At 46.0% G+C, this 15,048-nt stretch overlaps 1 protein-coding gene across 1 annotated transcript in view; it reads left to right on the top strand.

The window, feature by feature from the left end:
• Nucleotides 1–15,048, top strand: part of LOC126281523 (uncharacterized) — a 124,264-nt gene that overhangs the window by 26,616 nt on the left and 82,600 nt on the right. Inside the window, exon 3 of the mRNA XM_049980564.1 lies at nucleotides 14,007–14,173. Coding sequence (XP_049836521.1) covers nucleotides 14,007–14,173 — 167 coding nt within the window. The remainder of the gene's footprint in view (nucleotides 1–14,006; nucleotides 14,174–15,048) is intronic.

The raw sequence follows: 15,048 nt of genomic DNA, 5'->3' as shown, positions 1-15,048 counted from the left end.
CTTGCGCGCTTAGAGTAGCAGATTGACGATGCACAACTTTAAACAGAACTTGATTAATTTTCACACACATTTATTAAAATAATAACAAGCATAAAAATTACTTAACTTGGTTCTGGATGCTATTTACAATTGACAATCTGAAGTTCCTTTGGTACTGCTACGTTAATCGTATTCTCACATGCAGGGTGCTACAAAAAAGTACGGCCAAACTTTCAGGAAACATTCCTCACACACAAAGAAAGAAAAGATGTTATGTGGACATTTATCCGGAAACGCTTACTTTCCATGTTAGAGCTCATTTTATTACTTCTCTTCAAATCACATTAATCATGGAATGGAAACACACAGAAACAGAACGTACCAGCGTGACTTCAAGCACTTTGTTACAGGAAATGTTCAAAATCTCCTCCGTTAGCGAGGATACATGCATCCACCCTCTGTCGCATGGAATCCCTGATGCGTTGATGCAGCCCTGAAGAATGGCGTATTGTATCACAGCCGTCCACAATACGAGCACGAAGAGTCTCTACACTTGGTACCAGGGTTGTGTAGACAAGAGCTTTCAAATGCCCCCATAAATGAAAGTCAAGAAGGTTGAGGTCAGGAGAGCGTGGAGGCCACGTAATTGGTCCGCCTCTACCAATCCGTCGGTCACCGAATCTGTTGTTGAGAAGCGTACGAACACTTCGACTGAAATGTGCAGGAGCTCCATCGTGCATGAACCACATGTTGTGTCGTACTTGTAAAGGTACATGTTCTAGCAGCACAGGTAGAGTATCCCATATGAAATCATGATAACGTGCTCCATTGAGCGTAGGTGGAAAAACATGGGGCCCAATCAAGACATCACCAACAATTCCTGCCCAAACGTTCACAGAAGATCTGTGTTGGTGACGTGATTGCACAATTGCGTGCGGATTCCCGTCAGCCCACACATGTTGATTGTGAAAATTTATAATTTGATCACGTTGAATCAAGGAAGTACAGTACATACTGATGAAACTAAAACGAGCTCTAACATGGAAATTAAGCGTTTCCGGACACATGTCCACGTAACATCTTTTCTTTATTTGTGTGTGATGAATGTTTCCTGAATTTTTGGCCGTACCTTTCTGTAAACCCTGTATATCTCTGATAAAGTGTCTATACATTTATCTTCAAGCCTAACTACAGGAATATGGTAATCTTATAAGGCGCAGACTGAATCTTGACTATAGGCTGGTACAGACAAATCTAGGCTGGTACCGACTGGTGCAGACCAATGCAGACTGGTGCAGAGAAATGCAAACTGACTAATCGGAGGTCTGTACACTCATTATAATACCTCGCGCATTCATGTATCACTGCACGAGTGTGATCCACAAGGAGAAAAGGTTCTACGTTAGCAGCAATCCCATTGGCTGCGTTACATATTAATACACGGATCGGCGGAAGCAGAGTTTGGTCCGTCTCTATGGCAGCGCCATCTCGTAGTGCGGAGACGGACGAGGGCGGCGCCTGCGCTGTTGTGCTTAGCGGGGCGCGCTCTAGTGGGAAAATTGTGCACATGCTGACTACGGGGAGCTATGTACACAACACTTAACAATCACATACAACTGCTCGCTCGACGAAAGGTCTGTGCCCAAAGACTGCAGAGTTTCCCCAGTTACACCAGTCTTCGAGAATGGCAGTAGGAGTAACTCACTAAATTACAGGCGCATATCGTTAATGTCGATGTGCAGCAGGATTCTGGAACATACAAACAAATTAACAAATGACGGAGCTTATCCCCCTTTGTATGTAAAGCGGGTCAGAAGACTGTTGCAGAAACAATGAAAAAAGCATTCCAAATTTAAACGAACCCAAGATCTTTTACAGAAGCGTGAAATTTAGCGCTGACCTAAATGCGACATACTTCTATACACTACTGGCCATTAAAATTGCTACACCAAGAAGAAATGCAGATGATAAACGGGTATTCATTGGACAAATATATTATACTAGAACTGGCATGTGATTACATTTTCACGCAATCTGGGTGGATAGATCCCGAGAAATCAGTACCCAGAACAACCACCTCTGGCCGTAATAACGGCCTAGATATGCCTGGGCATTGAGTCAAACAGAGCTTGGATGGCGTGTACAGCCATGCAGTCCATGCAGCTTCAATACGATACCACATTTCATCAAGAGTAGTGACTGGCGTATTGTGATGAGCCAGTTGCTCGGCCACCATTGACCAGACGTTTTCTACTGGTGAGAGACCTGGAGAATGTGCTGGCCAGGGCAGCAGTCGAATATTTTCTGTATCCAGAAAGGCCTGTACAGGACCTGCAACATGCGGTCGTGCATTATCCTGCTGAAATGTAGGGTTTCGCAGGGATCGAATGAAGGGTAGAGCCACGGGTTGTAACATATCTAAAATGTATCGTCCACTGTTCAAAGTGCCGTCAATGCGAACAAGAGCTGACCGAGACGTGTAACGAATGCCACCCCATACAATCACGCCAGTATGACGATGACGAATACACGCTTCCAATGTGCGTTCACCGCGATGTCGCCAAACACGGTTGCGACCACCATGATGCTGCAAACAGAGCCTGGATACATCCGAAAAAATGAAGTTTTGCCATTCGTGCACCCTGGTTCGTCGTCGAGTACACCATCGCAATGGCTCCTGTCTGTGATGTAGCGTCAAGGGTAATCGCAGCCATGGTCTCCGAGCTGATAGTCCATGCTGCTGCAAACGTTGTCGAACTGTTCGTGCAGATGGTTGTTGTTTTGCGAACGTCCCCATCTGTTGACTCAGGGATCGAGACGTGGCTGCACGATCCGTTACAGTCATGCGGATAAGATGCCTGTCATTTCGACTACTAGTGATACGAGGTCATTGGGATCCAGCACGGCATTCCGTATTCCCCTACTGAACCCACCGATTCCATATTCTGCTAACAGTCATTGGATCTCGACCAACGCGAGAAGCAATGTCGCGATACGATAAACCGCAATCGCGACAGGCTACAATCTGACCTTTATCAAATCGGAAACATGATGGTACGCATTTCCCCTCCTTACACGAGGCATCACCACAACGTTTCACTAGGCAACGCCGGTCAACTGCTGTTTGTGTATGAGAAATCGGTTGGAAACTTTCGTCGTGTCTGCACGTTGTAGGTGTCGCCACCGGCGCCAATCTTATGTGAATGCTCTGAAAAGTTAATCATTTGTATATCACAGCATCTTCTTCTTGTCGGTTAAATTTCGCGTCTGTAGCACGTCATCTTCGTGGTGTAGCAATTTGAATGGCAAGTAGTGTAGTTTACGCAATGGTACTTTGTGTCGAAACCTGGCAGAAAACCCGAAGAGGTTCTGGTCGTGTGTAAAGTATGCTAGCGGCAGGAGACAATCGATGCCTCCGTAAGATGGTCCTGTCATTTCGGGTTTTGTATGTTATCGACGTGTACGCCGAGGGGAGAGAGTGAGTGTCGTTTCTATGAAACAATCTTTGGTGTTGTCGTGGCACAGTCTTTGCCTCTGCGCAGTCTGTTACATTCTTAGTTGCAGTGTCGTAGGTGATGCACGCTTTTTTTTTCTTTTTGACAGTGTTTAATAGACCTCTATATGGGCGCATTTAGTCGCACGAAGCACAGCAAGACGGTGCTTGATTTCTTACCATGTTCGCTGTAGCATAGCGTCATCAACGGTGGTAATGGCATTACGAATCCTTTGCTTCAAGTCAACAATGTCCCGTATCTGTGTTTGATACCGGTACCTTTTGCATACCCTGATAGAAAAAAGTTCAAGGGAGTGATATCTTGGTGGGCAAGGAATTGGCCCATACCTCCCAATCCATCTGCCTGGATATGTTTAATTGTGGAACTGACGGACATGCAGTCCCCAATATGGTGGTGCACTATCTTGCTGGAAAATGATACTTGGTTGTAAGTCAATCAATGGTGGTGCTACATAGAATTTAATATCCTGTAGAAGCTTCATGTCAATGGCTACAGTGGTTCCTGAAATTTCAGGAAGCCAAGTCACTAAATTTAACATTGCCTGGATAGGGCGTTCCAACTCGCCTTCACAGACCTCTGTACCTACTTTTTCTTCTTGAATACTCTGAAGAGCTGCTGCTTCCCATTCCAAAGTGTGGGAATATCCAGCTCATTAAATCAAAGTCCGCATGACTTTTGTGAATGGCCATCATACACAGCACAGATTGCTTGCCTTGTGCTACAGTATTATTTTCCACTGAAATGAATTTCTTTTAAATTTTATGTGGCATATCGTCACAGTAAAAAGGGTTCAATGAAGTTTTGGCGCTGTGGACAATCTTTCAATCGTGAATGTACCTCTGGGGATGTGTCTTTCGTGATAGATGACAATCGGCATCCAGTCACAAAAATACGATGTGTTCTGATTAATTAACAGCGCCGCTGTAAATTAAAGAGACCTTTGGAGAAAAGAAAACCGCTTGTATGAAAATCAAGAGCTCAGATGGAAACGCAGGTCTAAGCAAAGAAGGGAAAGTAGAAAGGTGGAAGGAGTATATAGAGGGTCTATATAAGGGTGATGTACTTGAAGACAATATTATGGAAATGGAAGAGGAGGTAGATGAAGATGAAATGGGAGATATGATACTGCGTGAAGAATTTGACAAGAGCACTGAAAGACCTGAGTCGAAACAATGCCTCGGGAGTAGACAACATTCCATTAGAACTAATGACAGCCTTGGGAGAGCCAGTCATGACAAAACTCTACCATCTGGTGACGTATGAGACAGGCGAAATACCCTCATACATAAAGAAGAATATAATAATTCCAATCCCAAAGAAAGCAGGTGTTGACAGATATGAAAATTACCGAACTATCAGTTTACTAAGTCACAGCTGCAAAATACTAACGCGAATTCTTTACAGACGAATGGAAAAACTGGTAGAAGCCGACCTCGGGGAAGATCAGTTTGGATTCCTTAGAAATGTTGGAACACGTGAGGCAATACTGACCTTACGACTTATCTTAGAAGAAAGATTAAGGAAAGGCAAACCTACGTTTCTAGCATTTGTAGACTTAGAGAAAGCTTTCGACAATATTGACTGGAATACTCTTCTTTCAAATTCTAAAGGTGGCAGGGGTAAAATACAGGGAGCGATAGGCTATTTATAATTTGTACAGGAACTAGATGGCAGTTATAAGAGTCGATGGGCATGAAAGGGAAGCAGTGGTTGGGAAGGGAGTGAGACAGGGTTGTAGCCTCTCCCCGATGTTATTCAATTTGTATATTGAGCAGGCAGTAAAGGAAACAAGTAAAGTACACCTGCCTAATGTCGTGTAGCGCCCCGGTGAGCACGCCACTCGAAGTGGCATAGACTCTATTAATGTCTGGAATTAACACTATAAGTCCTGCAGGGATGTCCATTAACCTATAAGATTACGAGCGTGTGGACATGTTTTCTGAACTGCACATTACTAGGCATCCCATATACCCTCAACACTGTTCTTGTTTGGTGGCCAGGGAATGTATTTAAACTCAGAAAACTGTTCCTGGAGCCACTCTGTAGCAATTCTGGACGTGTGGAGTGTCGCTACGTCCTGCTGGAATTACCCAAGATCGTCAGAATGCACAATGGACATGAATCGATGCAGGAGATCAAACGTGATGCTGAAGTATGCGTCACCTGCCAGAGTCGTATTTAGAGGTATCAGGAGTTTCATATTACTCGAACTGCACACGCCCCACACCGTTACAGAGCCTCCACCAGCTTGAGCTGTCCCCTGCTGCCATGTAGGGTCCATAGACTCATGAGGTTGGCCGCGCAGGGTAGCCGCGTGGTCCAGGGCGCCTTGTCACGGTCCGTACGGATCCTCCCCCCCCGCAACCCCCCACCCGTCGGAGGTTCGAGTCTTCCCTCGGGCATGGGTGTGTGTGTTGTCCTTGGCGTAAGTTAGATTAAGTAGTGTGTAGGCTTAGGGACCGATGACCTCAGCAGTTTGGTCCCATAAGGGCTTACCACAAGTTTCGTGATGTTGTCTCCATAACCGTACACGTCCATCCGCTCGATACAACTTGAAACGAGACTCGTGCGACGAGGCAACATATTTCCACTCATCAACAGTCCAATGTCGGTGTAGAAAGGCCCAGGCCAGGCGTAAAGCTTTGGGTCAGGAAGTCGTCAAGGGTACACGAGCGGGCCTCTGGGTCCGAACGCCCATATCGATGATGTTTCTTTGAATGGTTCGCCCATTGACACTTGTTGGTGGCGCAGCACTGAAATCTGCAGCAATTTGCGGAAGGGTAGCCCTTCTATCACGTTGAACGATACTCTTTAGTCATCGTTGCTCCCGTTCTTGTAGGATATTTTTCTGGCCGCAGGGATATCGGAGATTTGATGTTTTAACGGATCCCTGATATTCCTCTTTAAGGAGGCAACTGGGTAAGGCAATTTCTGAAAACCTTTTCATATTACAGTCGCAGTGCTCCATGTCCGTAACCGATAAACGTATTAATTTGGTTAAAGTCTTTGACGTTTTGTGTAATGTTTCACTTAATTTGACGCAGCACAGTAACGTGCCACATAACGGGGGGAAAAAATCAATCCTGGACCTAGCGAAGACGTCAGACTATAAAATGAGCAAACAAAATTTTTTCACCGAGCAGTTTTCTTAAAAAGATTAATATCTATTTCATAGCAGCTGGCAAGTCGGCATTGACCGTCGTTCGTTTATAAAACCCAATAAATCGAGAAGGAAACGAGAAACCTTCTGTGGTGTGCGTACTGTAAGACCTTCGGTACACACACCATCAGATTATTTGACTTGTCGCTCTAACGAAGTAGGCGAGTGTCAGCAACATGTCGTGTGGTCTTATCGTGGCGTGTTTATCTTCTGCCATTAGGTCAAACGATAGAAATGCCACTTGCACGCTTAGTGTAGCAGATTGATGGTAAACAACTTTAAACAGAACTTGATTAATTTTCACACACATTTATTAAAATAATAAAAAGCATAGAAATTACTTAACTTGATTCTGGATGCTGTTTACAATTGACAATCTGAAGTTCCTTTGGTATTGGTATGTTAATCTTATTCTCACATATCTCTGATTCTTGACAAAGTGTCTATACATTTATCTTCATGGCTAACTACAGGAATATAGTAATCTTATTAGGCGCAGACTGAATCTTCACTATAGGCTGGTACAGACAAATCTAGACTGGTACCGACTGGTGCAGACCAATGCAGACTGGTGCAGACAAATGCAAACTGACTAATCGGAGGTCTGTACACTCATTATAATACCTCGCGCATTCATGTATCACTGCACGAGTGTGATCCGCAAGGAGAAAAGGTTCTACGTTAGCAGCAATCTCATTGGCTGCATTACATATTAATACGCGGATCGGCGGAAGCAGAATTTGGTCCGTCGCTAAGACAGCGCCATCTCGTAGTGTGGAGACAGACGAGCGCTGCGCCTGCGCTGTTGTGCTTAGCGGGGCGCGCTCTAGTGGGAAAGTTGTGTACGCGCAGACTACGCGGAACTATGTACACAACACCTTCTGCTCTCAATTTTCAGCTAAATTTCTGTATCTTATCTACATTTCATTTACTGCTGTCCATGAACTAAAATCAACCATATGCAAAGCTTACGGAATGCGTTCTTACCTCTCTTTAAAATTTCGTGCAATGTTTTACTTCATCTGATCCAGTGCAGCAAGTACACTGAATCGCCAAAGAAACTTGTATAGACATGCATATTGTAATACAGAGGTTTGCAAAGAGGCACAATATTGCGGAGCGGTCGGGTATGCTTATATAAGACAAGAAGTGTCTGGCGCAGTTGTTAGATCGGTTACTGCTGCTGCAATGGCAGGTTATCAAGATTTAAGTGAGTTTGTACGTGGTGTTATACTCAGCGCACGAGCTGTGGGACACAGCTTCTCCAAAGTAGCGATGGAATGAGGATTCTCCCGTACGACCGTTCCACGAGTGTACCGTGAACATCAGATTTGGTTCCGTACCATGGGTCACGCTTATGATCTTCCACGCTGCACTCATAGTGTTTTACTCTCTTTTCAGTTTTCCAATCTTAGTCTGGCTCCTGCAAGGAGTTTCAACTGATCTCATTAGACTCAGTTTCTTGGTAACATCAGTTTCCACTGACGTGGAAGACAGAATTGGGAATGAACATCTACATCTACATTTATACTCCGCAATCCACCCAACGATGTGTGGCGGAGGGCACATTACATGCAAATGTTATTATCTCCCTTTCCTGTTCCAGTCGCGTATGGTTCGCGGGAAAAACGTCTGCCGGAAAGCCTCCGTACGTGCTTGAATCTCTCTAATCTTACATTCGTGATCTCCTCGGAGGGTATAAGTAGGGGGAAGCAATATATTCGACACCTAATCCAGAAACAAACCCTCTCGAAACCTGGACAGCAAGATACACCGCGATGCAGAGCGCCTCTCTTGCAGAGTCTGCCACTTGAGTTTGCTGAACATCTCCGTAACGCTATCACGGTTACCAAATAACCCTGTGACGAAACGCGTCGCTCTTTGGATCTTTTTTATCTCCTCTGTAAACCCGACCTCTCACGCATCCCACACTGATGAGCAATACTCAAGTATAGGTCGAACGAGTGTTTTGTAAGCCACCTCCTTTATTGATGGACTACATTTTCTAAGGACTCCCTTAATGAAACTCAACCTGGCACCCGCCTTACCAACAATTAATTTTATATGATCATTCCACTTCAAATCGTTCCGCACGCGTACTTCCAGATACACTCCTGGAAATTGAAATAAGAACACCGTGAATTCATTGTCCCAGGAAGGGGAAACTTTATTGACACATTCCTGGGGTCAGATACATCACATGATCACACTGACAGAACCACAGGCACATAGACACAGGCAACAGAGTATGCACAATGTCGGCACTAGTACAGTGTATATCCACCTTTCGCAGCAATGCAGGCTGCTATTCTCCCATGGAGACGATCGTAGAGATGCTGGATGTAGTCCTGTGGAACGGCTTGCCATGACATTTCCACCTGGCGCCTCAGTTGGACCAGCGTTCGTGCTGGACGTGCAGACCGCGTGAGACGACGCTTCATCCAGTCCCAAACATGCTCAATGGGGGACAGATCTGGAGATCTTGCTGGCCAGGGTAGTTGACTTACACCTTCTAGAGCACGTTGGGTGGCACAGGATACATGCGGACGTGCATTGTCCTGTTGGAACAGCAAGTTCCCTTGCCGGTTTAGGAATGGTAGAACGATGGGTTCGATGACGGTTTGGATGTACCGTGCACTATTCAGTGTCCCCTCGACGATCACCAGAGGTGTACGGCCAATGTAGGAGATCGCTCCCCACACCATGATGCCAGGTGTTGGCCCTGTGTGCCTCGGTCGTATGCAGTCCTGATTGTGGCGCTCACCTGCACGGCGCCAAACACACATACGGCCATCATTGGCACCAAGGCAGAAGCGACTCTCATCGCTGAAGACGACACGTCTCCATTCGTCCCTCCATTCACGCCTGTCGCGACACCACTGGAGGCGGAATGCACGATGTTGGGGCGTGAGTGGAAGATGGCCTAACGGTGTGCGGGACCTTAGCCCAGCTTCATGGAGGCGGTTGCGAATGGTCCTCGCCGATACCCCAGGAGCAACAGTGTCCCTAATTTGCTGGGAAGTGGCGGTGCGGTCCCCTACGGCACTGCGTAGATCCTACGGTCTTGGCGTGCATCCGTGCGTCGCTGCGGTCCGGTCCCAGGTCGACGGGCACGTGCAACTTCCGCCGACCACTGGCGACAACATCGATGTACTGTGGAGACCTCACGCCCCACGTGTTGAGCAATTCGGCGGTACGTCCACCCGGCCTCCCGCATGCCCACTATACGCCCTCGCTCAAAGTCCGTCAACTGCACATACGGTTCACGTCCACGCTGTCGCCGCATGCTACCAGTGTGAAAGACTGCGATGGAGCTCCGTATGCCACGGCAAACTGGCAGACACTGACGGCGGCGGTGCACAAATGCAGCGCAGCTAGCGCCATTCGACGGCCAACACCGCGGTTTCTGGTGTGTCCGCTGTGCCGTGCGTGTGATCATTGCTTGTACAGCCCTCTCGCAGTGTCCGGAGCAAGTATGGTGGATCTGACACACCGGTGTCAATGTGTTCTTTTTTCCATTTCCAGGAGTGTATTTTACAGAATTAACTAAATGGCTCTGAGAACAATGCGACTTAACTTCTGAGGTCATCAGTCGCCTAGAACTTAGAACTAATTAAACATAACTAACCTAAGGACATTACACACATCCATGCGCGAGGCAGGATTCGAATCTGCGACCGTAGCGGTCGCTCGGTTCCAAACTGTAACGCCTAGAACAGCACGGCCACTCCAGTCGGCAGAGAAGTAACTGCTTCCAGTGTTTGTCCCGCTGTTATATAATCATACAATAAAGGATCCATCTTTCTATGTATTCACAATACATTACATTTGTCTATGTTAAGGGTCAGTTGCCACTCCCTGCACCAAGTGCCTATCCGCTGCAGATCTTCCTGCATTTCGCTGGAATTTTCTATTGCTGCAGCTTCTCTGTATACTACAGCATCGTCCGCGAAAAGCCGCATGGAACTTCCGACACTATGTTCTACGTTATTTATATATATTGTGAAAAACAATGGTCCCATAACACTCCCCTGTGGTACACCAGAAGTTACTTTAACATGTGTAGACGTCTCTCCATTGAGAACAACATGCAGTGTTCTGTTTGCTAAAAACTCTTCAATCCAGCCACACAATTGGTCTGATACTCCGTGTGCTCTTACTCTGTTTATCAGGCGACAGTGCGGAACTGTATCGAACGTCTTCCGGAAGTCAAAGAAAATAGCATCTACCTGGGAGCCTGTATCTAATATTTTCTGGGTCTCATGACAAATAAAGCGAGTTGGGTCTCACACGTCGCTGTTGATTCCTACAGAGTAGATTCTGGGTTTCCAGAAATGACATGATACGCGTGCAAAAAACATGTTCTAAAATTCTACAACAGATCGATGTCAGAGGTATAGGTCTATAGTTTTGCGCATCTGCTCGACGACCCTTCTTGAATACTGGGACTACCTGTGCTCTTTTCCAATCATTTGGAACCTTCCGTTCCTCTAGAGACTTGCAGTACACGGCTGTTAGAAGGGGGGCAAGTTCTTTCGCGTACTCTGTGTAGAATCGAACTGGTATCCCGTCAGGTCCAGTGCCAGTGGACTTTCCTCTGTTGAGTGATTTCAGTTGCTTTTCTATTCCTTGGACACTTATTTCGATGTCAGCCATTTTTTCGTTTGTGCAAGGATTTATCCACGCAAAAGGTCCATCTAATTCAAAACAGAACGAGGATTGTTGCACGGTTTGATCTTCCTCGTTGCGTCGACGGCGACGTTTGCGGAGACGAACATCGACCTCGTGTAGCATTAATGTGATACATTCGAGGAGCCGACACATTTTCATTGATCGACTGTTGAAGCGTGATGGTCCCATGCCCGCAGCTGTCGTAACTGACGATGTTGCTGAATCAACATGTGAACACGTAGGGATGATCTGCTACCGAAATCCATGTTCAGCAGTGTACGAACGGTGTGCTGCAAAACACTTATGCACCCACTAGCATTGTGCTCTATCGGCAGATATGCCACAGATCACCACCTATCGCACTATACAGAGCAGACGAGCCTCCAAACCCCACGTTCTGTGCAGAGTCGTCGACGTCCAACCATTTAGCGTCTAGTGGTAGTTTCACTGTCCTTCTGCCTCTTTCCTTAGTTGCTGACAATAGGTCAACCAGATTCTCGGTTTCCAGATACTCGTTCACAGCCGCTGTGTAACAATAATCTAACCTTTTTCAAAGTCGCTTATCTCAATGGATATCCCCATTTGTAGCCCATATCTTTGCTAGTGTGGTCATTGTGCGTGTCTGCTCTACTTACATAATTTCCTTATAGCGTCACGTGCCCGCAAAGCCAACAGGCGGCATCAAACGTCCCGGTCGGCAGATGTCGTAGTGTCTTGGCTGTCAGCTTGTTTAGCTGAGTGGTAACGTACTTCTCTACCATGTAGCAGGCTTGGGTTTGATTCCTGGTTGGAGATCTTCTCCGCTCGTGGACTGCGTGTTGTGTTGTCCTCATCATCATTTGATCATCACCGACATCACCGTCGCCCAGTGTGGCGTCACCTGAAATAAGACCTGCACCTTGCGGCTGAACGTCCCTGAGCAGGGCCTTCCGGCTAACATCACACAGTCATTTCATTTTTTCGTAATGTTTTGGCTTAGCAGTGGATATGTTTATTTTCTGTAAGTCCATACGATGATTACGATCCTCCAATACTAGAGCATGTCCATGCCCTGTCATTGTTTTGGATGGATATGTGTGCAAGCAGTCCTGTACAGGGTGGAGCAGGGGAACGGGAAATTTTGAACGTTACAGTTGGCAGCACTGTAGCGCCGGCAGATGTTTGAAACTTAGCACAGTTGATGTGAACGCATTGCCATTTAGTAATCATGGAGAATTGGACTGGTGCAGAACGCGCAGTAGCTGTGAGAGCGTTTTACAAAAATGGTGATACTGCCGCGCAGAGAACATTTCGACAGCATTACGAGCTTGAAGGTCATGGACGTGTCCCATCTGCGCGTGCGATTACAACGTCGGTGCGTAATTTTGAGGAAACAGGATCTGCCTTGAAAAAGAAACCTCCATGTGGCATTCCAACGGCACGTACCCCAGAGAACATTGCAGCTGCTAGAGCTGCAATCGAGAGAAGTCCTCGACGCTCCATTCGACAGCATGCATCTTCGCTAGGGACTAAGCGACGAAGGTTACAAAGAATACTGCACGAATTAGACTTCCATCCCTATAAGTTGCAGATTGTGCAACACTTACATGAACGAGACCCAGCGTCACGTATGGAGTTTAGTGGCCAGATATTGGCTAAAATTAACGAGGACGCGAATTTCCTTGGTAACATGGATATCAGACGAAGCCCACTTCCACCTGAACGGTTTCGTGAACAAACAGAATTTTCGTTATTGTGCACAGGACAATCCTTGTGAGCTTCACCAGCGACCACTACATATCACCAAGGTCACAATATGGTGTGCTGTATCATGTCATGGTGTTATCGGCCCTTATTTTTTTGAACGTGAGGATGGTAGTGCAGTGATAGTAACATCCGCTCGATATGTTGAAATGCTTCGAACATTATTTATACCGAGACTGTACGAGCTTAATCTTAACGTCGAAAACATGTGGTTGCAGCAGGACGGAGCCACGTCACACACTGCTCGACAATCGATGGCAGCAGTTCGTCAATTGTTTAGAAGACGCATTATTTCACGTAACGGTGACATTGCATGGCCTGCGAGATCCCCTGATCTTAGTGTGTGCGACTTCTTCCTGTGGGGATATGTTAAAGGCAAGGTGCACCGTACACGTCCTGCAACAATCCATGAACTGAAGGAGAACATTGAAAACGAAATCACTGCCATTCCCCAAGATTTGCTACACCGCGCATTCCAGAGTTTTCATAACAGGCTGTTAGAGTGTGAACGCCGAATGGGAGCACATCTTTCCGATGTCATCTTTAAAAAGTAAAGAGACACTTTTGGACATTTTGATTGTAAAGACATACTGAATAATGGCATACTGAATACTATCAATTTCGTTAATAAATTACTAGTTTTATGAATTTATTCATGGAAATGACGTTATTTCGAAATTCCCCGTTTCCCTGCGCCATCCTGCATCTCAACAGACACAGATCACTTTACCAGAACGTGTTAACAGACTCACACAAAACCCATTATTTACGCCGGAATAACGCAGCCTAATACCCTGATTCATCTCCAATGACCTGGGCACCATAAAAACTGGAGATGGTGTAAGTTGAGTTTAGCTTCTACTATTATGTCATAGAAAATACAATCATATTTCAGAATACCGTTTATTACATCAAGTAACTCCATTTAATTTTGATAGGTTGGAAGACATCGAATGGAACGTGGGCACACTGAAAACGGATGATCTGAGGAATAGCATCCAATCCCTGTTACTGCACGCTGTTCGGCGCATCACAAGAGCCATACATGCTCGGCATACCTGTTATATGGGACTTAAGTTTCCTGAGCAGCGCTTCAACAAAACTGGTAAGTATCTTTCTTGGAAGCCCATTATTGTTAACTAAAGCGTAATGTTCTCATTAATCTGTGCTATCAAGAAAATATCATCAAACGTAATGAACAAGTAAATGATGAGTCTGGGTTGCAGCTGGCAACAGTACCCTAATCGAAGTATGAGGGCGAATCACATTCTGATGAGACCGATGACCTTGCTGTCTGGTCTCCTTCCCCAAACAACCCAACCCCACATTCTGATTTTTCCCCAATTTTTTACTAACAAAAGTAAGGTACTTATATGACATATATACATCCTATCCTTCATTCCATACACAATTTTCCACATAGTCCCCACAATGGTTCACACATTTGTCCCATCGCAGCACTAAATTTGAGATGCCCCTGCGATAGAATTCGTCCAGTTGAACCACCGTTGGGCTGTTGCCTTTTCTTCATCATTACTTTTGAATCACTGTCCTTCCAGGAACTCTTCAACAGTCCAAAACCGTGGAGATCACTAGGTGCGAGGTCTGGACTGCATGGTGGGTGGTCTGGAATCTCCCAGTGAAATGCCCGGGGCTTTTTCGCAGTTCTGACTGCCACAAGCTGTCTCGCATTGTCGTGGAGCAGAATCACGTTGTCCACATCGAAAAACCCTCCTTGGAGGGATGATTCACTGAAGACGTCATGTCTCCAACTACTTAGCCACCCACTGACATGAAACCATCCGGTTCCCTAAGAAATCATGAACGATGTCGTAAGCATTCCGATGCAATATGTCTAGCTCTCGGGAAATGACTGTGACGTGGACACGCCGATGTGCTTCCACGACTGCATCCACGAGGGAAATGTTGTCACACAGTGATGAAATCGGCCTCCTGGACTGCTCATCGTCATGTAAGACT

Source organism: Schistocerca gregaria, chromosome 7 (assembly GCF_023897955.1).
Source record: "Schistocerca gregaria isolate iqSchGreg1 chromosome 7, iqSchGreg1.2, whole genome shotgun sequence".
Taxonomy (NCBI): domain Eukaryota; kingdom Metazoa; phylum Arthropoda; class Insecta; order Orthoptera; family Acrididae; genus Schistocerca; species Schistocerca gregaria.
The sequence above is the reverse complement of the archived record's forward strand: the minus strand, read 5'-3'. Positions and strand labels throughout refer to the sequence as shown.